This window comes from Macaca mulatta, chromosome 8 (genome assembly GCF_049350105.2).
Source record: "Macaca mulatta isolate MMU2019108-1 chromosome 8, T2T-MMU8v2.0, whole genome shotgun sequence".
NCBI lineage: Eukaryota > Metazoa > Chordata > Mammalia > Primates > Cercopithecidae > Macaca > Macaca mulatta.
Window position 1 is genome coordinate 142,535,770 of NC_133413.1, and position 27,122 is coordinate 142,562,891.

Sequence of the window (27,122 nt, forward strand, 5' to 3'; positions counted from 1 at the left end):
GCAGGCCTCAATCTTGGTTTACATCCTTAAGGGCGTGGCCTGTAACCTTGTGGCAAGGCTTTGTTCAGCCTTTGGGCGGCCTGGATTCAATCCTGGCCTAGGGAATGAGTCCTTTCTGGTATGATATGTGAACGTTTGCTGTTCGTTGATTCCCTTACCCTCTATGAACCACCTTGGATTTTCCTTTCTCTGAGCCTTTAGTAAAGTTTGAAAGTCAGAAATATTGGCTGTTTGGCATGGCTAAAGTTGGCTAATAAGGGAGTTAAAAGGATTTTCTTAAGGAGTGCTCACCTTAATTAAAAGTGGATTATCCAAGTTATAGTTACATTTACAAGGACTTTGTTTTCCTTTTCTTTGACCTTGTTTTGCTGCAAAAAGGGTTTTTTTTCGGTTGACTAAAATATTTTTCTCCACTTTGCCTTGCCACTTTTAATGCACACATGAGAGGGGAGAGACCTCTGTTTTCCTCATAGAACCCCAGTAATTAAAAGTACCTGGAGGCCAATAATCCAAATAGGAGATTGGCAAACAAAAGATCTTATGGGGACTGGGTTTTCTTCTGTCTGTCTGTACAGTTATATATATGTTGTGTGTGTGAGATGTCTATAAAAAGAGCTTTAATTAATTGGCCTAAAGGAAGATAAGTGCTTAGATCAAATATTTTTTAAAGGGAAGATAAAAACTGTGGTACCTTTCATTTCATGTGACTTTAATCTTTGAAAAATAAAAACAGCCCTAATAATTATTGGTAAAAAGCAGATGTCATCAAAATATAACTAGGTGGACTAAATTATGCAGGTCAGATACTAGGTTGGCTAAATATTTTAAGGTTATCGGCTGCATTTTTGGCATTTGAGAATTTTTTAATTTGCCAGCTTCACAACTGGTAAGGGCTGGGGACATATGGAACTAACCACACCCTTAATTATGCTGGGAGGCATCAAACCTTGGCTGCACCTAGCACATAATCAAAACAACTTACTAGGTTTTACATTAAAAATTGTTAAAAGTTACCATTATGACATGTAATTGAGACTACTGGAAATAGATTTATGTGCAAGGTGTGTAAGAACAGTAAAATGTGTTTTTAAGAAAAGGTTATAAAAAGGTATAAAAATATACATTCTCACTTAAGGTTAAAGAATTGTTTTAAATTAGATATGACAAAGCTAAAAGTTTAAACACGTGGTGGAGGGATTGTAAAAATTAATCTTGCAAAAATTCCGTGTGTGAATATATTGATTAAATACAAAAGGGTATTATATGGTTTTTCTGTAAATTGAGCATTAAAATAAAAGCACAACGAGGTATTCTTAAGGCAGTAATCTTCTCTTTAGCAAAATTTGTAAAGGGTTATAAAAGGTTTTTGCTTTTTTAAAATTTCTGAGTCATCATTTTGGCAAAATAAATAATTTGTGGTAGTATGTAATTCTATTTCATAATGTAAACTGTTTTAAGCCTCTAACATATTTAACAGGTTTGCCCAAATCAAACTTCAGTTTCAAAACTGTGTTTCCTGATATCTGGATTTTCGGATGCTTCAGAGGTCCTCTGGAGTATCCAGAAAAGAGAAGTAAACAGGATTATTTGACATGTTTATGTACATGGGATTGCTACAATGGTATTCAATCTTCTTTAGGCTATATTTTGGCGAATAATACCAATATATGTTCCAAAATTGTATGGGATTTCTAAAATCTTAATGTCTAAGTACATGCTATCATAATTAAGATTATGTTAAGTTACTGGATACCATGAGATAACCAAACTTCTTTGTCAATTGTGTTTCTAACTCTAACTACCCTGGACATTTTGACAATTGTTGCCTTGTTTTAACCTCTTTCAAAAGACGGTTTATAATAAGCTACAGAACTTTGACAGTTGCTCTCAAATACAGGTTTCTGATAACTTTGGAGATTGTGCCATTGGAATAAAGAAAAAACGTACAGGACTCATGAAGAGCTAAAAATGTTCACGAATATCAAGCAAAACAAGAGCTAACTGAATGAACTCACAGAAAACCAAAGCAATCTTTTTTACTTTTGCTTGGAATATTGCTGGTTCTTGTTTTCTTTTTCAGAGTCAAGGAAACTTATTTTGAACTATTTACAGCCTTTACCTATTGAGTAAGGTATACTCTGTGAACAAAATTTGGAGCATGTTTCTTTCTCTCTGTCTGCTTGCCCTAGAATTTGGAAACTAGTTGTGACTATTCTTTACTCATGGCAATACAGTTGTTTGCATCAGTGCAATAAGAATCCATTTTCTTTTGCAACAGGACACAATTGTAGAAACTGGTTGTTTTACCAAGGCTTTGACTGGAAAAGCATTCTTCCTTTTAAGGAGTCAAGCTTGACTTGCAGAGCCAATAAAAACCCCTTCGAAAAACCTGGCCTTATACCCTTGTCTACACAGTCCCTGTACAGGGTTCCTGACCTGTGGTCAGTAAAAAATGTCACTTTCTAACAGGCCCAGGATCTCCAAGTTTATCTTGGGACCTTAAGAGGAGAGGATCACCCAACTCACAGGTATTTGAGGATACAAACCCATGACTGGGCTCTGCTTTAAAAGGTCTTATCTGAGATTCCTTGTGGGACAGAGTTCCATCAAAGCCAGTCTAAAAGGCCTATGTAGAGATAATTATTCTTGCTGCACTTTATGCAAATAATCAGGCCAAGTATAAGACTAAAATCTATTTTGCAAACAACGTCATCCTATCATGATTTTTTTTTTTTTAACAAAAATGAGTATTGGAGAGAGAGGAATTATGTTTCAAAACCTATCATAAGTTTGCCATTAAATTCTAAACTCATTCGTTGTTTTTTAAGTTTTTGCCTACATTTTAGACTAACCCTGATTGTTGCTGTGAACTAACCAGAAATCTCTGGGTGCAGCTCAGAAGAAACAAGAGGGATGGGTAATGTGAAAATCTGGATCAATATTCTAGTTCTGAGCCATTATCTTGCAAATCCTGCCAGACGATGGGAATAAATAGAGTGCCCCTAACCCAGAGGTTTTCTTTTTGGGAAAGTAAGACCAAGAGAGATAACCAAAGCCAAGCACCATGCATCCAAAGATATCCTTTTCTCTCCCTGGGTGTGTCATAAGACATCCTTTTCTCTCCCTTGTTAGAGAAGGACTTAATTCCACAGCTTCACTTTAGTATTCAGCTCATGATAAGGAGTCCATGCAGTCCCCCCAAGACACATTTTTGTTCCAAACTCAATTCCAAGCTTTGGGTCAAAGCCCTAGGAAAGAAAACTGGATCTGAGGGATCCAGAGGGAGATAATAACAGCAGTTAAAAGACACAGCACAGTTAAGCGTGACTGATTCCTGCTGAGTAAGCCAAGCTTCCCGTTTCATGGATAAAAACACCCTCTTACATCACACTAGTATTCATGGCATAAATGATGTCTAGGTAATTCAAGGCTATTGACAGCAGGGGAGAGAGGACATATGTGGGTAAGAGTGGATACTCCTACCCTGCAGACCCCCCCATTAACATGGGTGAAAGCCTCTTTAACACCCATGGGTGGCACCCTGCCATAGTCACCAGGACTCAGGGATAGAAGGAGGAAGGAGAGAAAGAGGAATGCCTCATTTTCCCTCCCTCATGTACCCTAGGTATTTGCTAGAAAGAGAAAGGAGCCAGGGACACCTGTTCCCCTCTTTGTAGTTGAGTAGCCATTCATCTCTGTACCCCTTTCAAATGCATCCTGAACCTCTGGGATGCCTTTGAAAAAAAATGCCTTTTTTTTCCTCCCTTTTTCCTCCTCTGTGCTCTCTTCAATGATAGGTCATTGTGTCTCTATGTTATGGGAGACTCCTTTCAGGTGGAGCCTCCAAACTGGGAAAAGTTAATTTCCCAAACCTTAAACTGGTTGGCTTAGGACTGGGCTCAGGGGAAGGGAACCCAGAAGCCATCAAAAAGGTAAAAGTTTGTTTGTTTTTTTTATCCAATCGGGCTTTTTGCCCCCTTCTCCCCATGCAAACTGGTAAAAGTCCTTGGGATTTTTGAGCTGTCCTTACCACACCCTCTTATTTCATATTTCTACATGTTTTCTAATAACTCAGTTTGTCCCTTCTTCAGGCCATCAAACTCCAGTCATGCAACTGGAGCTTTGGGCAATGGCCCCTTCTGGTGGGAACCCTTGGATAGGCCTCTGAGGGTGATTTGACGGCCATTTTCCCAAAACAGCACCCCTGTCAACAGGAAGCAGTTAAGATCTGTCTTCATCCTTATCCTCATCCTTATTCTAATGGCAGTTAGATGTACTTCTTTAGAGTAGCGAATGATAGATGCAGGAGGTGATAAGGTCCCTGGAGAATCCCCAACCAGCCTGTGCACTGGGATGATGGGGTGGGGCTGCAGGAAGTTTGTGCAACTTGCAGGGAGGAGGAGCCTGGCCTCTCCTGTTCCTGGGTGGTGACTTGGGATTCCAACTGAGAGATGAAAACCTGTGAACAGGAACCCCGCTCACTTTGCTGTGTTGCTTTTCTTTTTTCCTTTTCACTCAATAAATTTTGTAACCTCTCACTCTTCAAAGTGCCTGCATGCCTAATCTTTCCTGGTCATGTGACAAGAACTCGTTTTTTTCCTACAACAGAATCAGGTGACTGGAGAGAAGATCACAGGCCTAGGCCCCCAAAGCTTGAAGGATGAAAGAATAAAAGATGGAAGGAATAAAATTAGGACCTTAATTCTTTCTTCAGCTCAGTGTAAATCTACTTAGCGCTTGAGAGGCCAGAAGAAAGGTCTTCAGTGGATTCTTCCCTGTTCTCTTCTTTCTGGTAGAGCTTAGAGTTTCCTTTCTTTGTGCCTGTTTCTCCTGCCCCTGTGTCTCTAACATCTCCCTACCAGCACTCCCGACACTACATTGTTCTTTTCGGCTGACACATCTGCTCCCCCCATCAGATTGTGAGGGCCTTTCCCATTAGAATAGGAGTTACAATTCCCCGAGAATCTTCAGGGCTGACAAAAAGCAGAGCTCTTAATACTCAGTGTTTAGGTTAGGGAAGGCAGAGGATAGAATGAAGGAAGGATGGATGGAAGCAAGGAGAAAAGTGTTGCAAAGCCAGGATTCAAATCTAGGTTGATCTGACTCCTAAACTAGCTCTACAGCATATGGAAATAACCCCAGGCCAAGAAAACCTGGAAATATGGGTGCAAATCAGGATAACAATGATAATAAAAGCAAATCTTTAAATAATACTTACCATGGGCCAGGATCTATTCTAAGCACACAATCCTTACCACAGCCCTAGGAGATAGGTACCCTTATTATAACCATCATATAGATGAAGAAACTGAAGCACAGTGAGGTTTGTAATGTGCCCAGAATCACATAGCCAACATTATTAAAAGTAATCTGTAACTTGCAGTGTCTAACGTGGCAAAACAGCATGGTTCCAATTCTACTACTATGGCTGGAAACTCATAGAACAAAGGACCGGAAGTAGCTTGGAAATCACCTAGCTCAATCTCTGACTTCTAGAGATAAGGGACCTTGGGCCCAGGTGGCAGGTGATTCCCAAAAGGCTGGCTATCCTGGGGAAGGGGAAGGACAGATAAGGCAAGGGGGAAGCAGGATTGTGATTAGACTGACCACTCGATTGGAAGGAACAGCATCATGATTTTGAAATAACTCTGATGTGTTAATTGGGTTATCTCAGTTAAACAGGAATGCAAAATTAGTTCTGCTGAACTCAAGGGCCTCTTTGGTTCCTTCTAACCCAGTGAGTCTGCGGATCTATGAGGATGATTCCAGGTGAGTCTGCGGATCTATGAGGATGATTCCAGGTGAGTCTGCGGATCTATGAGGATGATTCCAGGTGAGTCTGCGGATCTATGAGGATGATTCCAGGTGAGTCTGCGGATCTATGAGGATGATTCCAGGACATTTGCAACTGGTACTCCAATGATACTGATGTGAATGTGGAGAGCGACATATTATTTTCTTCTGGTCTCGTAAGAAATGTTTTCTCAATTTACCTAAATCTCTTGTCTGAATAACACACCGGTTGATCAGCACTGATCTCTAGTGAGCATTTACTACAGGCTGAGCTGTCTTCAAGGTATGATAGGTGTGATTGAGCCAGCCCATGTGGTCAGCATTATTATGATCTCCACTTCACAGATAAGAACATGGAGACACAGAGAGGTTGCATAAGTTGCCAAGAGCACACAGCTAATTACAAGGGAAGCCAGGTTTTGAAGTCTAGTAGTCTAACTCTGGACTGTGTTCTCAGTCCCTATGGCTATGACTACCTCCTAATTCTACTGCCTGGTTATTTTTAGTCCCTAGTTAAAAAGAAGAAATGACCATAGATCTGGAGGGATCCAGGCAGACACAGGTTCAAATCCCAGCCCCTGTGTGAACTGTTTCACCTTGCTAATCCCTAGTATCTCCATTGGTGTAGGGGGATAATAAAATCCAAATCTCTCATAAATATCTATCTCAAAGTCATGTATCCTGGATCTGCTAAGACAGGTTCCCACCATGTGCAACCTACCACACTTGTTTTTGGCAAACATAGAGGGTTAAAGTGTGCTGCCCCGCACAAACACGCTCTGTTGCTAACCCAATACTTGGGAACGTGACCATTTGGAAATAGGGTCTTTGCTGATGTAATCAAGTAAAGATGAGGGCATGCTGAATTAGGGTGGGCCTTTAATCCAATGACTGTTGCCTTTATAAGATAAATGAGAGGGAGATTTGGGACACAGACACACTCAGAGGGAAGAAAGCCATGTAAAGTGGGAGGCAGAGATTGGAGGAATGGGTCTAAAAGCCCAAGGATCACCATGAAGTACCTGAAACTAGGAAGAAGCAAGAAAGGACCCTGGTCTAGAGCCTTTGGAGGGAGCATGGGCATGCCTCTAGCTTCCAGAACTGTGAAAGAATACATTTCTGTTGTTCTAAGTTAACCCATTTTGTGGCAATTTGTTATGGCTGCTGTAGAAATCTAATAGCAAATGATGGCTTGGTGAATGTACTAAGTGAAAAGTTCTGCTTTTAGACTGATGAAGCCAAGTCAGGGAGCTGAGGCATATTCTTGGGTGCTAAGGGATACCATGCTCATAGGTAGAGAGAAGGCCACATGAACCATATGGGGGACCATCTTTTCCCTGTTTTTGAAGTCATAAAAATGGAATGTCTATACTCTCAAAAGAATTGGGAAGAAGGTGATAGCTCTACTAGCTTCTCTCCATGGAAGGAGGTGAAGTATCCAACTGGGTTATGGTGTGTGCAATAGCCATTCGCCCATGTTCTTTGATTGGGAGAGTTCTGTATTAAATGTCAGTGTTCAGATATGATCTTTCTCTCTATAGCTCTCAGTGCCCAGTGGCTGACTGGGAGAGTATCTGCTCTGTCCCTGTGCTGTTTCCAAGGACACACTTGGTGAGAAGTGTTGCCCCTAGAGCCAATCTTGCTTTATCCAGAAAATGTAACCTGTGTTTTATTTTATTTTATTTTATTTTATTTTATTTTATTTTTATTTGTTTCACTTTAAGTTCTGGGATACATGTGCAGAACATGCAGGTTTGTTCCATAGGTATACATGTGCCATGGTGGTTTGCTGCACCTATCAACCCACCATCTACGTTTTAAGCCCCACATGCATTAGGTATTTGTCCTAATGCTCTTCTGCCCCTTGCCCCCCATCCACCAACAGGCCCCAGTGTGTGACGTTCCCCTCCCTGTGTCCATGTGTTTTCATTGTTCACCTCCCACTTATGAGTGAGAACATGTGGTCTTTGATAACCTATGTTTTAATACTTTGACTTCTAGGTATATTTCTTAATTGATTCACAATTCAGAGGGGAAGGGGTATTATGCATGGCCCCCCACACCCCACTATCCCAAGAGGAAAATTGAGACTAAGCCTTCAGGACCTATCTGGGATCCCTCTGAGGTTAAAAAAAATTGGTCCAAATCTTACCTCTGCATTTCAGTTACTCTGCATTCTGGGATAATGTTGCAGGGTCTGGATAGCAGGAGAAAATACTAATAGCTATGGCATTGTGTTCAAGCCTTTTGTTTTGCTCTGGTTAACAATTTCCTCATCAGTAAAATTAGGGGATTGGATTGATTGAGCTCTAAATTCATGTTTACCTTCAGTAGTCATTGATTCTGGAGCATGGAAGGTGTTTGATTGCCAACATTGTTCATGACTCTGTGAGATAAATTTCATGTGGCTGATGTCACAGGGAGAAGGCAAAGTGTCAATTATAGCATCTAACTAAATGCTCTTTCACACCACAGATGACCCTGGCTCTGTACCTTTTCTTGCCTCTATAGCCTCCTCCTGTGGCAGGGACCTCAGCTATGTGGGCCAATAAAGGGTAGAAGAGAACAAGACGAGCTAAAGGGACACCTTCTGTGACTGACTAGATAACTGTTCCCAATAACTGGAAGGAGGAGCACAGTGGTAAGAACCATGAACTACAGAGCTAGACCAACTGGAGCCAAGTCTTGCTCTTGCTACTTTCTAGCTTTGTGACCTTCTGCAAGTCACTTATCTATCTGACCTCAGTTTCTCAATTATAAAATGGGGATTAAAAATAGTACCTATCTCTTAGGGTGGTTATGCAGATGAGATGTGCTTACAACTATGCCAGGGAATCAGTCAGCATTCTTTGTAAGTTACTGTTGGATTATTTGATCCAAAGAATGATTCTCTACTAAATTTGACCACTCTGTAATGGGAAAGACATAATCATCACATAGAGAGAAAGATGGTACCTGGGACAGATTTATTTTCCCTCTGCAAATATGAATACAGAGGAGAAGATTCCTGAAGGCTGCTGTTCAGACTGAATTGGTAGAAAATACAGAGTGAACCACTCGGCTCAGGCAAGCAATTGCTGTCAACACAGTTATCTATTTTGAGAATCTAAAAAATGCTAGTTTCTATCAAAAAGATGTCTATAATTATCAGCACTGTTGCATGTCTACTGAATAGTTATTACTGCTGTTCAAAATGATGGACCTAACACAAAATGCCAGTCTTAATATGATTAACTGTTCATGTTTTTTTTTTTTTTTTTTTTTTGAGACGGAGTCTTGCTCTGTCACCCAGGCTGGAGTGCAGTGGCCGGATCTCAGCTCACTGCAAGCTCCTCCTCTCGGGTTCACGCCATTCTCCTGCCTCAGCCTCCCAAGTAGCTGGGACTACAGGCACTCACCACTTCACCCGGCTAGTTTTTTGTATTTTTTAGTAGAGACGGGGTTTCACCGTATTAGCCAGGATGGTCTCGATCTCCTGACCTCATGATCCGCCCGTCTCGGCCTCCCAAAGTGCTGGGATTACAGGCTTGAGCCACCGCGCCCGGCCTGTTCATGTTTTTTAATGCAATATTATTATTAGGAACTTGAAAACTTACAGGTAGAATTTATGCCTGTAATGAACAATTATTGTGTTTTGTCTGCTTGATGTTTCATCGCTCATTCTTTGAGAAAAAAGTGCCCTATTCTTTTCGAGAACTGAGTATCCCACTTCAGTCATGTGACTCTAATGGGGGCTGCTAAGCATAGTATCTTATACCAGCACCCACCCACTCTAACAGGTGGAAATCTGGTCCAGAGCTTAGACAGTAGCAGCTTTTACTCTTCAAGGGGTAGAGGTTGTCCAGGGTGTGAATATATGACCTAAACTGGGTCAATCTGAGTGCTTCTCTGCGATTTTAATAACTGGTGTTGGGTGAAGGGCAGATGGACAGAGGACAGAGGAAATATATGTGATTTTGGAACTGTTAGTATCCACTGCTTCACTGATATGGAGAAAGTTGGCTGAGAGAGTAAAATTGTCACAAAAAGAGAAACAGAGATAAGAGATGAAGAGAGAAAATCCTGGGGTCCCATTCCTTGTTTCTTAGGGGTTCCCACCCTCTCTGATGGCTGGCTATGTGAACCAGTACACCTCCCTCAGTTTAAGTTGGGTGAAACACTATGACACTTGTAGAATAATGAGTCCATCCATCCATCCATCCATTCATCCATCCATCTATCCATTCATCCATTCACTGTCTCACAAAGTTAATATCTACTAAAAGCCAACCATGTGTCAGGCTCTGTTCCAGGCACTGTGTCAGGTGTAGGAGACAATGCAGTGAATAAAACAGACAGAGCTTAGCCCCTGGGAGGCAACTGACTAAATATATATAGCAGGCAATCATCGTAGGATCATGGGGATAGAGGCAGGGGCATGGGCAGAGGGTCAGGAAAAATCTCTCTTGGGAGGTGACGTTAGGTAGGCTCCCAAAAAAAGTGAAGGAGAGGGCTATATAAGATGTGAGATAAGACCTTCTGGCCGAGGGAAGACAAGGGTTGAGATCATGCGTCCATTGTATTAGCCGAGCTCAATCTGCACACATGGATAACAAGGGCATGACAGCCACCTGTGCTGCAGGCAGAGTCCAGCTGATGCAGAGGAAGGCTCATGGACTCCCCGTGCATCTGCAAGGCCCATCTTCTACGTTCGACTTAGATGTAAGTTACATAAATGCTTGAGATCAGTTTCCTTATAAGTAAAATAGAGGTACAATTCATCCTTGAATTAGGTCATCTTTTATAGTCACTCAGCAAATACTTGTGGGGTACATCTTACATTTCAGGCAGAGTATTAGCCTTGTGGAGCTCATGGTCTAGAGAGGAAGAGATGATTTAACAGGTGTATATATATAAATCTGTATCATATTTATGTCATATATAAAGTAAGAACTTGATTATATTTGCGTAGATATATAACTTTTAAATCAGTTTATTTGTATAGATATATAATAACTTTTAAATCAAGCCCATAGTTGCTTATAAAGCTGTCACTTATGAGGGCTGTGTTGACTGTTTTGATTTATGAGGACTTGTTTGAGGAATAAAAGCTCAGTTGAATTCTTACAATAAGTGGGAGATTGGCTTTGATAATTTTATGCTTCCTTCTCAGGATCTCTGATTCTGAGGTTAATCAAAAGGAAGACAGCCAACTTCTACTGTGGGCTTACTAGGGACCCAATGTTATAAAGTATATATGCTTTATTAGGGAAGTTCTGAGTCCTACCTCAGGGCATCATGTGTTGGGCATCTAAACTAGGTGAGAAGGGATGGGAGGGTGTCAGCTGCCTTCACTTTCATGAGAATCAAATAAGATGACATATGTAAAATGCTTTGCATAAAATTATCAAAGCCAACCCCCCAGTCATTGTAAGAATTCAGCTGGGCTTATGTTCTACAAACAAGTCCACGTAAATCAAAACATTCAAGGCAGCCCTTATAAAGTCATAGCTTTACAACTAAATATGGACTTGAGCTCTTTCCAATAACCTAACTGGAAAGTCATTTTTCTTATCCCCAGTATAGCACCAGCATGTTAAATTACAGAGAATATAATCCTTTCACCAGGCTGACAAATAAACAAGGGTATGGGCTACCTATGCTAGAAGGAGGCAATAAGGTGAATTCCAAATCTGACTCTATTTAGAAATATCAATAAAGGGGCTGGGCACGGTGGCTCATGCCTGTAATCCCAGCACTATGGAAGGCCAAGATGCGCGGATCACCTGAGGTCAGGAGTTCAAGACTAGCTTGGCCAACATGGTGAAACCTGGTCTCTACTAAAAAAAAAAATACAAAAATTAGCCAGGTGTCGTGGTGCTCACCTGTAATCCCAGCTACTTGGGAGGCTGAGACAGGAGAATCACTTGAACCCAAGAGGAAGAGGTTTCAGTGAGCTGAGATTGTGCCACTGTACTCCAGCCTGGGCAACAGAGCGAGACTTTATCTCAAAAAAAAAAATAATAAAATAAAATAAAAGAAAAGAAAAAGAAAAATATGAATAAAGGAAGGCTGGAACACCAGGTAGCTGTCAGCCTGTTGAAGAAGCTATTGTAAGGTGGAAAATGCACACAAGCAAGTGTGACTCTAATGTACACGTACATTCCTGACATTCTGTAGTCACCTGGTTCCCTGCCTCCTGGGTAAAGGAATTGATTCCTCTGTTGACAATTCTTGCATCCCATTTCCAGATCTCATTTCCACCTCTAGGCTGTGCAGCTATAATCACACCTGGCATCTCACCTGCTAACGCATCAGCCAACCTGACTCTGTCCCAACCCTGGATGAAAGAGACTGAGTGACTTACATAATGATTTTGCTCTTCTTCTCTGAGGAGGGTGAGCCACCAAACACCCAGCAACTCTGACTCGGAGAAATCATGGGATAGATTTTCCCTCTGTGCTCCTAGCAGAGTGGGGACTTCTTGAAAGGGACATGAACAAGTTGATGACAAGATATCAGAAGCCCCTCTTCTAGAGAGGCATCCCCAAGAAAGCCTCAAAATGCATCTATCTGAGTCCTAATTAAACCGGAAGTGCTGAATCCAGGGCACTGTGATATTTGCATGCATATTTCAATGAATTTTGTTCATGTCTGTATAGAAAAGGCCCTAAAGGTAGATTTAATAATTCACTTGCAGTGTCAAAATCTGCACGATTTAAAACCCTGTTGGTCATGAAAGAAGGAAAGCAAAGAACACCCTGTTGGGAATCTTGAGACCTTGATCATCTACTCCTGGTGCTTATGGGCTGTGTGATGTGGGATGAGCCTGTCCTCTCCAGGGACCTTGGTTTCCATAGAAATATCTGCAGAGATCTCTGTGGTGTCCTTTCACTCTGTCTCTAGGAGCCATGAGCTGCTGCAGATTCTCTAGTGAATGTCCCAACACCATTACTGTCATTCACCTAACCCTCCTTTACAAACTGCTCAAAGGCCCTTACAGTCCAAAGTGGGTCCAGGCAAGAACCACATAGTCCATTTGTAGTCCATTTGAAAACACACGCAAAGGAAACAGAACTGACACCATCAGTAATTGCCTCTTCCAAGTGGGATTTTGTGTGGATGGGGCTTCATGGAAACACTTGGGAGGATTTAACTTGGCCTCCCAAAGGCCATTGTTCTCAAGTGGCTCCCCTATAAGGTAGTCCAGGGTCCTCTCACCTCCTCTGGCCAGATTCTGTCAGCACTAGAAGGAGAGCGTTTGGACTTAGTGTCCAGGAGATTGATTGTGAGGACTCACAAGTGATTTGTCAATAATAATAGTTTAAAAATGGCTTCTACGTGTCATATAGGCATATAGATAGATGTGGTTTACCGAGAAACCTCCACAGTCATGAGGATCATGAATTACAGTCTTGATTCACTTACCATCTGTGAGCCCAGGAAGCAGACGAAGTGATATATCATGCAAATAACATGATCTTAATATTCGGACCTGACTTTGAATTTTGGTCTTGCCACTCAATCTCAATCCAACCTCTCTGAGCCACAGTCTCCTCATCCACAAAGGACGATATTAGGGCCTATCTTACGTTGTGGTTGTGAAGACCAAATGAGATAACATATGCAGAACTCCTGACACAGAACCCAGACCCTCAATAAGAGGCTGCGGCCATGATTCCTATTAAGTTGCCCTCAGATCAACCAGAAGGAAACCAGGCAGAGGACTATGGTGGTCAGCAACCATGTGACCCCAAAAACTCCATCTTGGGACCAGCATGACCACCCATGGGGCCCTACACCATATGGAGCAGGATGCTCTGTCTTGACACAAAGATGGGAAGAAGGGAATTCATAATCAGAAACTTACCTGGATGCTGCCTCCAGCTGTTCTTTCCTGGAAAGAGGAGAGGGAGAAAAAATAAAGCATAAATTACGTGAAACAGCTGTATTCTTCCTTGAAAGATTGCTGCAAAGCTTCCCTCTGAAGATGATGGAGCAGAGTTGAGCTCTAGGACAGGATGGTCAGTGTGGAGGGAACCAACGAAGGAGGTAGGTTTACCCAGCCAGACCCCAGCCCATGTTACTCCCATTGGCTCTGAGGTTTTCAGGGCTCTTTTCAGCCACTCATTCATTCATTTATTCATCCAGAAAATGGTTGCTGAGCACTTACTCTGCCCCAGCTCTCATGTTGAGCTCGGAAAATTTGTTTGGTAGTGGGGACAGATCAAGAAACCAGGAATGTCATAATGTAGCAGTCACACACCCAACATAACTCTATCACCACCAGTGTCATCATAGCAAACACTGTCTTAACTCAATTAATCCTCATAACAACCCTATGAAGTACTATTATCATCCCATTTCCCTGAGGAGAAAATTGAGGCACAGAGGGGTCAAATGAATTGCTCAAGGGCTCACAGTTAGGAGACAGCAAAGTCAGGATCCAAACCCATGTGATCTGGCTCTGGAGCCCTCACTCCTAGCTGGGAGGTGCACCAGCCGTGCTTTACACATATTCGTGACTCCAAGCCTTTTCTCAGGCTCTCCTTCTGCCTGGAACTCCCTTCTTCTTTTCCCTGCCTGGAACAGTCCTACTCATCCTTTATGTCTACCCGGAGGGGCCCTCCTGAAGGTTCTTATTCAATTGTCCAAGGTCTAGACAGAGAAAATCCCCTCACAAATGGAATGGTACTCTGTCGTTATCACGTGGATCACATCACACTAGAATTACATGTAGTCTGTTTTTTGTCTTTGTTTTTCTTGTCTAAAATATGAGACCTCTGCAGCCCAGCACATGAGAGTGCTCATTAATGTTGAAAGAGTGACTGGCCTAACATGGGGATCCACAGGTGGGAGGCATGGAGACAGAACAAGAGAATCATGGCAGAGAAGTAAAAGGGCCAGTTGGAGAGTTAAGAATTTCTGCTTTGAGGGTCAGCTCAGCATCTGGTTACAGTGTGGCCTTGGGCTGGTCACACATTCTCTGGGCCCATTTCCCCAAGAGCACAACAAAGTGATGAGTTAGTTGATCACAAAGCAGGTGGATACAGAAAGCTGTGACTTTCTAGGATGTTCTAGGTCTCTGAGGCCAGGAGAAGTAGGAAAGATAGTAAGGGGAAGGAAAGGGCAAGGGGGCAGCTGAAGGGCATATTGGAAGAGAAGGTATGATACGGAGAAAGTTTAAAGGATTACACTGTCCATTCCTCTTTCACTCTCCACGATGAGTATTTCATGCTTCCTGCTCTACCATCAGACTTCTCTCACTTCTACACCTTCCTCCCAGCTGATGACCTTGACTGCCCTCTCACTGAGATCTACCCATGGTCTCACCATGTGGCCACCCACTGGACTTCTGTTTTGTGCCAGTGGATGAAGGGCCCATGGTCTTAAAGAAGGCCCATACTCCACAGACCAGGCCATCTCTGCTTCTCTCACCTCTAGTCTTTCCCCTCCCCCCATACGCACATTTATCCTTCTCTGCTAGACCCTTTCCATCAAAGAAAAAATTTTTGGCCTCACACCCACTCCAGCTGTCACCTACAATCACTGTCTCCACTTGCTCATTTCTTCATCACCCTTTAGTTTGTGTCATCTGGCTTCTGTGTCCAGTGCTCCACTGAGATTGATCCAGCCAAAGCCCCAGCAAACTCCAAGTCACAACATCCCATGAGCACATCCCTATCTTATCTTCACTACTCTTATGATAGGATAGGACCAGAGCAGTTGACCTGTCCAGTTAACCATTAGATCCCCAATACCAAATATAGTTCACATAAGGGATGATCAATAAATATATGCTAAATGAATGGAATAAATGAATAAAAGGGTTTTAACAACATTCCAGAGTGTTCTAGATCATGGTTGCTAACAGTGGTTTCCCAGGGCAGTAATTCAGGGGCTTCCTTTTCCCTTCAGCATTAATACTCCCTTGCAGCCCAGATTCAATCAGCGCAGACTGAACACTTGCTATGGGCTAGGGACTAAGACAACTACTCTCACACATTTTATTCAGTTTGACCATCCAAACAACAATCTTCAAGAATGGGTCTTATTATCAAAATGACCCTTGTATCATTTCATCATCATTTTATCCAGTTTTCTCCCTAAATAATATTTTCTTCCCAGAGATACAAAGCAAAATAAAAACATAGGTTTTGGCACAAGACCTGGGTTCCAATCTTTGTTCCATCATTTATCAGCTGAGTGACATTAAGGAAGCTAATTAATCTCATTGACTCTCTCATTCTTTACCTATAAAAGCGGGGTTATGAAAAATGGTTACCCCTTCTACGTATCTTCCAGGACATCCTAAAGCTTAAATAAGATAGTATGTATGAAAGCAGATCCAATGTTATTTGGCCATAGGAAATGACTAGTGCATATAGTCCCCTTTCTCCATTTCTAAGCACTCCAATAATCTTGACCCTGGTCATAAAAGGAACAAGTCCTGGTTACACAATGAACTACCTGCTCTTGCTCAAGTGTTTTCTACATCGTGGGCAAAGTCTTCTCATCTCCATTTCAGTTCTCATAGCTAACAATTCCAGGGCTGTGCTGTCCAATAGAGTAGTCATTAGTCACAGAGGGTTATTTACAATAAAATTTAAAAATCTCTTCCTCAATTGCACTGGTAATCGTCAAATTCTCACTAGCCAACGAGGCTAGTGGCTACCATATTGAACAGTGCAGCTGTAGAAAATGAAAAATCAGACATAATTCCACTCTCCCTACCAGGAATAAAACAGTGCACGTGTTCTGTTGATAAAAAGCAATGTCTGATTTTTAACAGCTTCCCTCATCCCTGCTTGTATATAAGAATGTATCATCTGCCATCACTCCTACCCCAGCATCTTCCTTAAGTCCGTTCAGTCTCCACTGGTCAGCAGATCAGAAGACGTGGGTTTGCCCTTAGTTATGCCCAATATGATATGTGGCCTGAACTTCTTGGGGGTTCCTGAACTTCTGGGGGCCCTCAGGTTCTTCTCATAGAAAATTGGGTTTGGGCTTGAAACTCTTTGAAGTTCTTTGCAATTCCAAAGCAACAAGTTTATAATTATAATTTGTATAAAAAAATAAGAATGGACCACCACCATCCATCACTGCTAGCCCCCAAAACATAGATACTTGCAAATTAACAAAGAACTACACTAAGCTGAAAATTGTGATATGGCATCATGTTGCAGATGGGCTACGCTACTTCATCCTTCCAAACCTTTGGCAGGAATCTAAAATGGTGCAGCCACTATGGAAAACAGTCTGGCAGTTCCTCAGAAAGTTAAACATAGACTTACCAATCCTACTCCTAGGCATATACCCAAGAGAGTTGAAAACATATGTCCACAGAACGTGTATGTCAATGTTCATAGTAGCATTATTCACAAAAGCCAAAAAGTGGGAACAACCAAAATTTCCAACACCTGATGAATCATTAAACACAATGTGGTATATACAATCAAATATTATTTGGCTATAAAAAGGAGTAAGGTTCTGACAGACACTACAACACAAATGAAACGTGAAAACATTATGCAAAGTGAAAGAAACTATGCATAAAAGAAAGACATTATATGATTTCATTCAACTATGAAAGGTTCAGGATAGGTGAAATAAAGACAGAAAGTAGATAGTGATTGCAGGGTCTGGGGTGAAGAGGGAACCAGGAGTATCTGCTCATTGGGACAGAATTTCTTCCTAGGATAATAAAATTGTTTTAGAACTAGATAGTGGTGATTGATACCCCAATTTGTGAATATACTCAAAACCACCGAACTGTTCACTTTAAAAGGGTACCTTTTATGGTATGTAAAATCCTCTTAAGGGTTGTGAAATGTATCTCAAGAAAGTTGTTATTAAAGCAAGCATAAACAAAAGACAAGAAAACCTTTCGGAGGTAGGTGAGAAAACACCAGTGTGTTGTCAGCTACTTCTCTGCCATTAACATATGGAGTGGGTTGGAATTCAGGGACATTCTTTTCCCAAGGGACTGCCTTGCTTCAGAATGGTTGCTAAATGAATTTCTCTAGGGATATTATACTTTTGTCCTTGGAAAAAGAAAGAAAGAAATGTACTCTCTTAGTTTAAAAACCATCCTCATATCACAGCAGCTGTCTGCAGCACAATGTAGTCCTCCAAGTCTCTGACAGCTAGGACAATGCCTTATTTATAATACATCAACCCAAAAGAATGGGCCCATTGCCAACACTTTGGGATGCATACCAAATGGAAATTGTCTTGGTTCTGCATCCAAAGTGTTCTTGTTTGAGTTCAAGGTCACTGTGGTCTCTTACTGGGAAGTCATCTGCCCATTCTAAGAAGACTCTGCTTTATGCTATCCCAAATCCTCAATGATTATAACAAGGATAGCATTGTAGAATCAAATGGAAACACGTAAGTCACTGTCTGAGCAAGTAAGTCTAGTTACAAGTAAGTATACCCAAACTTTCCCAGTCTTTTATTGAAGACTTGCTTCCTCTGACCTCTCTTAACTCTCCCACAAGTCATGGGTCCCTTTTGCCTGTTCTCTTTCAGGTCCTCCTTCTACTCTGCCTTCTAACTGCTTTTACCTTGATCTAGGCCCTCATTTCCTCTTACTCTGAACCCTGCAATATTTGCTAGCTGATCTCCTTGCTTTGACTTGAGTCCATAGATCCATCCTCTACACTCTTTGCTATCATATTCCTGAAAAATGGATCTACTGATGTCATTCTCTGGCTCATCTAGTTTCTCATTGCCTTCAGGATCAAAGTTAGATTCTTCGGCAAGTCACCCGTGACCTTCCATGGTTGTCCCAGTGAATAACACATACAAGGGATCAAAAATATTAGTGGACCGAGTGCCCTGAGTGCCTTGAATAGAAAGTGGCACCTGCCACTAGAACATTTTCAGGAGTGAAAGCAAGATAGGAGGCGCATGGGGGTGGTGATCAGGGGCACAATATTTTAGGGTCCTGGAGGTGATGGTCAGGTTTTGGACTTTCTTTACTTTGTCATGGTCACTGACTGGAAGGTTTTATGCAGGAAAATGAGTTGCAATTCTCTTCTATTTCCATAATCTGGAGATGGGAGTAGAAAGATTAATTGAGGATAATGAATGTGTGTGTGTGTGTGTGTATGTGTGTGTGTATGTGTGCGTCTGCAGATGAGCTGTGGCTGGGCACAGAGGGAGCCCCCTATCTAGTAGTATTGGGTTATATGAGGGTTCACTGAACCTGTAGACACAATGACAGAAACTTGCTTTGAGGCAGGTTCCAGCCCCAACTATGAGGCTAACTGTCCATCTATGTTTCTTTCCAAGTCAAGGGTTCTAGGAGTCCAGCACACTATGCATACACTTAACATTCTGAACTCAGGCCCCCAGTATCAAAAACAAAAAAAAAGCAGTCTGTTCTAGAAGCTCAAGTGGTGAAAAGACCATGGGCTTTGAAGGCCTCCAGATGTAGTTGACACTGGTTCAGTGTCAGAGCCTGACTCTGCTAGCTTCTCTGAAAGTAGCCTGGGAGTACAAACCATTCAGCCTGGCTCCAGGTGTGGACTCTGGGCCACCGGCTCGGCCCCACCCCAGGGGCTCCTGTTTAGGATGCATTTACCATCACATCTCCATCAGAATTGCTGAAAGTGGAGGCCAGATCTACCTTTGCACAATACCCCCATTGAGTCTGATGCACCTTAAATCTTCTGACTTATCTCATAGGGTAACTGTGAGGATTAAATGAAATTTGAAGTCTAATGCTTAGAGCATAGTGGACATCCAATGCATATTAATTTCCCTCTCCGTTTTCCATAACCATGGAAAAAGGTTATTGTTTTTCTCTGAGATCTTTAGTTCAATCTCCCACCTCTGAGAACACGAAACAGCATCTCTGGGTGACCAGAGGACTCTTCCTGCTGTCCTCTTCCGCATTTCCTTTCCTGGAGTCCAGAGTAGTCTGTGGGTGCAGGCCATGCCCAGGTTGGAGGAGCATCCAATATTTCAGAGTGGCTCATTGTGTGGGCTGCCCACTTCCTCAACCCACTGATCCTGCTCACACATTGATTGGACCTTTCCTTATCAGCCACTCCATGCTGGCTAGCTGGGAAGCCCTGACTGCACAGAGGAATCACCTGGGGAGCACCAAATATACTGATACTGGGGCCCCAGCCCTGGGATTCTGACTTAATTAGCTTGAGAAGTGGCATAGGAATTAGATTATTTTATCTTTCTTTCTTTTTTTTTTTTTTTTTTTTTTTGAGAAAGGGTCTCACTCTCACTCTGTCACCAAGGCTGGAGTGCTGTGGCACAATCTCTGGTCACAGAAACCTCCATCACCTGGGTTCAAGCAATTCTCCTGCCTCAGCCTCCTGAGTAGCTGGGATTACAGGCACACACCACCATGCCTAGCTAATTTTTGCATTTTTAGTAGAAACAGGATTTCACCATGTTGGCCAGGCTGGTATCGAACTCCTGACCTCAGGTGATCCACCCTCCTCGGCCTCCCAAAGTGCTGGGATTATGGGCGTGAGCCACCACGCCCAGCCAGAACTGTTTAAGCTCCCAGATAATTCTAGTGTGCAGCCCAAACTGGGGACCACTGCCCTGAAGAGTGTTCTCCAGGGAACCGTGAGGCCACAGACACGAATACAGACCGCAGGAGAGATGGCTGGTCATGCCCTGAGCATTCAGGTGAGTCCCCACTTGCCTGAAGAAAGGAAAAGAGACGACTGATTCATAAAACCTCCATGTCGCCACCAGGTCAATCCTGTTGGGGTTGGTAGCATAATACCTCCAGGCAGCCTGAGGGGCAGAAAAGAGGGGCAACAATGAGTGGGCACCTCCTGAAACTTTCGCACAGAATCCCACACCATCAGAACAACGTTTAAGCCCTGGACTCCTAAGAATTTGAATGTGCATTGAGTCAACATGCAGAAAAACCGAGATTTTTGGCTTTTTGAAGCTACTTTGGGAAGAAAAACTTCCTGACCATCTGGGAGCTATAATTGGTGTTGTGGTGAGTGGGGGAATGGAGAGATGAACTGGAGTAGAGGGAGAGGAGTGGTAGGCACAAAATCCCTGAAAGGAACAAGTAGCAAAGGCCGGTGTGATGGCTCATGCCTGTAATCCCAGCATTTTGGGAGACCAAGGTGGAAGGATCGCTTGAGGCCAAGAGTTGGAGACCAGCCTGGACAACATAATGAAACTTCATCTCTACAAAACAAACAAACAAACAAAAAAAAACCACAAAGCTGGGCATGGTGGTACGTGCCTGCAGTTCCAGCTACCTGGGAGGCTGAGGTGGGAGGATAAATTGAGCCCAGGAGGTCGAGGCTGCAGTGAGCCATGATCGCACCACTGCACTCCAACCTGAGTTGTAGAGTAAAAGACTCTGTCTCAAAAAAAAGTAAACAATAAAATATTTAAAAATAAAGAGAAACAAGTACCACTCTTTCCAGAAGGTTCTCTGAGACTTCTCAGTCAAACAGATAGGAGAAAAGAGTCTTTTGTACCATTTCTGGGTGCAAGAGAGAGCCTAGGAGATGTTTTGACACAAATATCCTAGAATCTCTAGGATTCTCTGATGGTTTGGGGTGTGGGGAGTTAATGGGACAGGCTCTTGGAAACTGGGACTGGCCTAAGAACCATAATATGCAGGATGACATCACGCACCATCTTGAATCAGGCACACAGAACCACACAGACACTCGCTATGACTGGAGAAAGCTCACGAGTGGGTGGCCATGCCCTCGCAAGCAGACAGCTGTTGATAGGACACTCTGCTTTCCTATTCACTGTGCCCTCATCTCCAATAATCCATTAAAACAAAGCAGGAACTCCCTCTGAAATAAAACAGGGAACACTTCTGCCTCTCTCATCACCTCTCACTGCTCCCTGCAACCCCCAGCCCATGTGAGGCTAGTGATGGAGACAGAAGGCTGGCAGTTGCATGTCCAACATCCTCTGGTCCATGGTTGTCTACTGGGCAGCACAAATGGGAAAAGTGGTTTAATATTTTGCACATGTAATGCATCTCTTTCTCTCTTAGCTTATGGGATCTCTGTTTGGCAGATATGACAGAGACTGTTCTCCTTGTAGCTGATTGCCTAAGCACCTGGACATTAGGCTGACTCTTCCCTGTGGGTCCCTAGGTCAAATCTGAGGGGAAGTAGAAGGAGAAGAAAGCCTAGTACAGCCCCAGGTCCACACCAAATTCTCATCTCCAGCACACCATCAGTAAAAGAGCTGAGGCCAGGTGCCACAACTCATACCTATAATCCCAGAACTCTGGGAGGCCGAAGCAGGAGGATGGCTTGAATGCAGGAGTTTGAGACAAGCCTGGGCAACATAGTAAGACCTCATCTCTACAAAAAATAAATTTAAAAAATTAATCAGGTCTAGTGGTGCACATGGTGGTGCACGTGGTGGTGCATGCCTGTAGTCCCAACTACTCAGGAGGCTGAGGTGGGAGGATTGCTTGAGCCTGGGAGATGGAGACTGCAGTGAGTTATGATCGCACCACTACACGTCCGCCTGGACAAGAGGGTCTCAAAAAAGCTCAAAACACCACCATATCAAAAAAAAGCTGACAGGTTGATCCTTGAGTTCTGTGTCTACTTCTTGCTTGGCTTAGAAACTGAATGAGTGACAGGATTGTCACCTTCAGTACACAGAGGAACAAGTGAAATAGACACCCATGGAAATGCCCATAGCCATCCACAAGTAAGCATGTGCAAGCAGGCCTGCTCCTGCCTGGGCACATTAATACACACACACACACACAGACACATAAGACACACAGACACACATGAAATCCTGGGTCCTGTCCCAGTTCATGAGTATGTCCCCTCCACATGTGCACACATGCACACACACACACACACACACATATGTGCAGATGCATGGATCTTAATCCCATTCCAGTTCATTCCCAGGCAGACAGACCTGAATGAGCTCAGCAGCTGGCTTCCTCCTTTTCTCAAAGTGCTTCTGACGGTGTTGCTCCTGCACCTTGAGGGCCAGCCCAGACCCCAGGATGCCCTGGAGGGAGAGGCAGGCAGGAAGTCAGCCCCCAGCTAGACTCTCCCAGCATTCCCGCTCCATTGCCAGGGTAATGGGGACTGTAGGGCTGAACTGTACTCCAAGTCCCTGCGGTGACAACATTGTACAAAGAGGGAAGGGAGAAAGAGCCCTTCCTTCTCTTGAAGAGACTAGGGAGCTTGGTTAAGTGAAATGAGCCTTGAAGTCAGGAAGACCTGGGTTCCAATTCGGACACTGCCACTTTCTGGGTGTGAGGGCCTGGGCAAGCCCCTTAGCCCTGTTGCATCATGGTTTTTTTTTTTTTTTTTTTCCTACAGGGATGTGGGATAATAATACCTAATGCATGATTTTGTTAAGAAAAAAGTGAGATAATCTGTATAAACTGCCAGTAAGGGGTACTGCACAAAATAGATGCCCAGTAATGTTAATTGAGTTTTAAAAATATTTTAGCTGCTTGAACTCTCACTTCATACTTTGACTATAGCCAGAACTTCCCAGAATTGGGACCTGTTTTGATTTTCAGGTCAGACTTGCCAGTGGATTAAGTGGCCAGAAACACACTCTTTTCAAGCTGAAAGAGAACTTGAAGATCTTGTAACATTCCTATGGTCCTGACTCATCAATGAGAAAACTGAGATTCAGGAAGGTCATTTGCTCAAGGTCAAATAGCTTAGAAAAAAAAAAAAAAATCAGACAAGGTAGGGCTGTGAATAGAGAAAGAACATTGCCAATGCAAGAATGGAAGATGAAGTGGGTGGCAGGGAGATTGTTACTTAAAAGTTTTTTCAGGCTTCGTGATTAAGAGCCAGGGTTTAGAACCAGTGGATTTGGGATTCCTGGCTCTACAACCCAATAGCCTTGTGACTGTAGAAAATGTACTAACCTAATTAAGTCTCAGGTTTTGTTTTTGAAAAATTGAGATTAAAAACAGCACCCAACCCATAATGTTGCCATGAAGATTAAATGAAATAATGTGAGTAAAGCATTTGGCATGATTCAGGCACATAGTGTGTTCAACAAATGCAATCTGTTTTCATTATTATTACATATCTGGACACCAGGCTTTGGGGAAGTTACTCTATCATATATAGGTCAAGGCTTATTCTTGAGAGAAATGTATTTTTTACATAAGTCAGTAAGTAACAGGACAAGAAAAGGGAGCTCACATAAATGAAGGCCCTGTTCTGTGCAAGGCACTGGGAATGCAGGAATGAAAAATATAATCCCAGAACCCAAGGAGTTCACAGTCCTCTGGGGGAGTCAGATCTGGAAATGTGTAATCCTAGCATAAGGCCAGAAACTCCTTTACATAAATATTCCCAGGGTTACGCCCAGAGCGACTAACTCAGCCTAAAGAAGGCAGCATTGAAAGAGGAGTTGATGTTTGAAGAAATTTTTGGCAAAGGAAAGCAGCAGGGCCCATGGCAGAAAAGCAGGATCATCATGCTTAAGGGAATGGCTAGGGAGTTAGTAGGGTATGAGAGGATAGAAGATGAGACTGGAAAGCTGAGCTGGGGCCAGGTGGTAAGGGGTCCTGCACGTCACATTGGGGATATCATATATCAAAGGTACTTACTGCTGGAAGGGCAAAAAAGGAGACGCCAATTAAGGAAAAGGTGGCAGCAATCAGACGGCCTTCCCATGTTTTGGGTGTCTTGTCTCCATAGCCAATGGTGGCCAGTGTGATCTGAAGAGGGAAGAGTTCAGACATGGAGTACCCCATGGAGAGGAATTTCAGGAAAATGTCAACTGAGCTCTACCTGTAAGCCTCTCTATCAGCTTGGGCAATGCTCCCATTTATAACAAGGTTCCCTCAGGAGAAAAGACACCAAGTACCTAGTAACTTATATGGATGCCTTGAAACTTGTTGATAAGTTAAGGGTTTCCTACCTTAGTCAATCAGTCAACAAATATTTCAATAATTACAAATGCATATGTACACGAGCATTCATGTGTGTGTATATTTGCGAATTTGTGATTTTATTTATAGCCATGTTTGTGAATATATGTGTGCTTGTGAGTATATTTGTATGTATTGTATATACATGTGTGCATGTCTAATGTCTGTGTATGTGTCTATTCTGGTGTGTTTAGTATATTCCTGTGTGTGTTTACATGTTTATGTTATCAGTATACGTGTACTTATGCATGTGTATCTGCATGTGAAAGGCAGGATTATCAGAGCAGTTGACAGTGTGGCCTCCAGAGCCTAACTGTCTGACTTCAAATCCCAGGTTAGCCACTTACTGGCTGAAAGACCGTAAAGTTACTTAACTTCTTTATGCCTCAGTTTCCCTATTTTTAAAAAGAGCTAATGATAGAAGTTGTTTGAGTTTATAGTAGGTTAGTGAAAGTAAAGCACCCAGAGACATGCTCTGGAGCAAAGCAAGCCTTCAGTGAATGCCAGCTTAAGTACTGTGTGTCCTTGTGGGTGTACGGTTGTGCACACACAGGTCTGTGTGAGCACACATGTGTATCTGTCACTGGGTTTGTTTGCACAAGCATGGCTTGGCTGAAAATAGCCTATGACTGGTAAGACTAGGTCCCTAAACGACCATGCAACCAGGCTGTTCCAGGCCCCGGCTTCTTATAAACGCTAGAGAAAAGTCAATTCCAAGTGCACGCCCTGAAGGAGGGTCTCCTGTCAGCAGGTTCCAAGCTGAAACAGGTCTAGCTCTTACTTCTGACTGCAGAATGCAGCTGCCTGGCTGAACATGCTCACGTGATGCCCTCCACCTCTCTCCGACTCTGATGGTCAATCCCACAGAGTTGGCCTCCAAGGTAGTGACTCACCAGGCCCCACCACAGGGCATCTGCATAGGTCTCAAACTCCTCTTTCATCTCCTCTCCTTGTGCATCCACTTCTGGGACATCTTTCTCAACCAGGTAGACAAGAAATGAAGAAAGGATGAGTGTCAGGAAACCGATGTACCAGGCGGTGATGAGTTCCTGAAAGAATCAGCAGTGGACATGAAAATTGGTCACTGGGGAGTCATTGAGTGGATGCTGGAGCCAGACACACCAGAGTTAGAGTCCAAGTTCACCAGCTCTGTGACTGTGGCCAAATCACTCACCTTCTCTGATCTTCATCTTCCATCACTGTAAAATGGGATCAGTAACATGGTAGTTATTTCATCACTAATTAACAGAACAAGTGTATGGCTCCAAGAGGAGAGGAAGATTTCTAGCTAAGGGCCACTTCAATATCACACCTCAAGAGGCTTCAGAGGAAGGCAAGACGGCAGGAGGAAGTGGCTGCTGCTTCTGATATAAGGCTCAGGACTCAGGAGACTCGGGTCTATGCAGGACTGTGTGGAGCCAGGAGAAAGCTCAGTACAACCAGGAAAGCAGCAGCAAGCCAGAGGCAGCACTGCATAGTGGACAGGGCTGTGGACAGAGACCCAGCCCTGACACCAGTTTATGGTGTGGCCATGGGCAGATTCTCCTCTTCTCCTAAATGTTAGTATCCTCATTTTTTACATGGAGGGACAGAGCCACAGAGTTCCTGAAATCGTCATGTGTACCACTGCTGAAATGCAGCTTTACATTAAATATTGATTTAGAGTCTATGCAAAAGAAGCAAAAGAAGGCATACAGCCTGTAATTTCATGGATATTGTCACATGATAGACTAGGACATATGACTAAGTAAACAAGAGTAAGGTGATTTAATGAAAAGTGCTAAGTAATAGTCAGGATGGTATGGACGGAAACTTCAATGAAGTTTCAAAACCCCTAATGGAGACAAGACCTAATGCTCCTTCCAGCTCCAACTTTCTCTCTTTCTCTCATTCTATTCCAGTTTCAAGGTTTATCATAGTAGGTTGGGCAGGAAGAAAGGCAAGGTTATGGGTAAACACAATATGGAGATTTAAGACTGTCATTCTTGCTGAGTCATCTCAGAGAACAAAGTTGTTCACATTGGTATCTTTCCTATATCTGACCATCTGCAGTCAGTCAACTGGCCCTTCTGGGCCAGTAGAATCTTCCTGACAGGGTTGCTTCCTGCCTCCCTGCAGGACTTGGCTCACATGGGTCCTGCAGTCTGAATAGTCCTCCCACAATGGGACCAACCAAAGAGCATGGAGTCATCTTCAGACTCATGTCACCTCCACTATGAAATTTTTCTAATGTTTGTTTCCCCAATGAAAGATAGAGTTCAGCTGTGGTTCCTTTATTCCCTCCCCATTTTCTAAACATACTTCTCCAAGCCTCCAACATTTTATTATGCTCACTTGCTATTATGCTCTGGCCTTGCCCACAGCATCACACACATGTTGTACTGGTATGAGTTTGTTCTATAGCAGAGGGGTTTGCTTAGATGATACAGGCAACCCAGCC

The 27,122-nt window shown here is 43.0% G+C and overlaps 1 protein-coding gene across 1 annotated transcript in view; it reads right to left on the reverse strand.

Annotated features, from left to right (window-relative positions):
- The window catches only part of KCNQ3 (potassium voltage-gated channel subfamily Q member 3), a 359,113-nt gene that overhangs the window by 23,773 nt on the left and 308,218 nt on the right, over positions 1-27,122 (reverse strand). The window contains exons 5-9 of the mRNA XM_015146002.3: positions 25,576-25,731; positions 24,359-24,469; positions 22,687-22,782; positions 20,450-20,544; positions 13,643-13,669 (exon numbers count right to left, since the gene is read on the reverse strand). Coding sequence (XP_015001488.1) covers positions 13,643-13,669; positions 20,450-20,544; positions 22,687-22,782; positions 24,359-24,469; positions 25,576-25,731 — 485 coding nt within the window. The remainder of the gene's footprint in view (positions 1-13,642; positions 13,670-20,449; positions 20,545-22,686; positions 22,783-24,358; positions 24,470-25,575; positions 25,732-27,122) is intronic.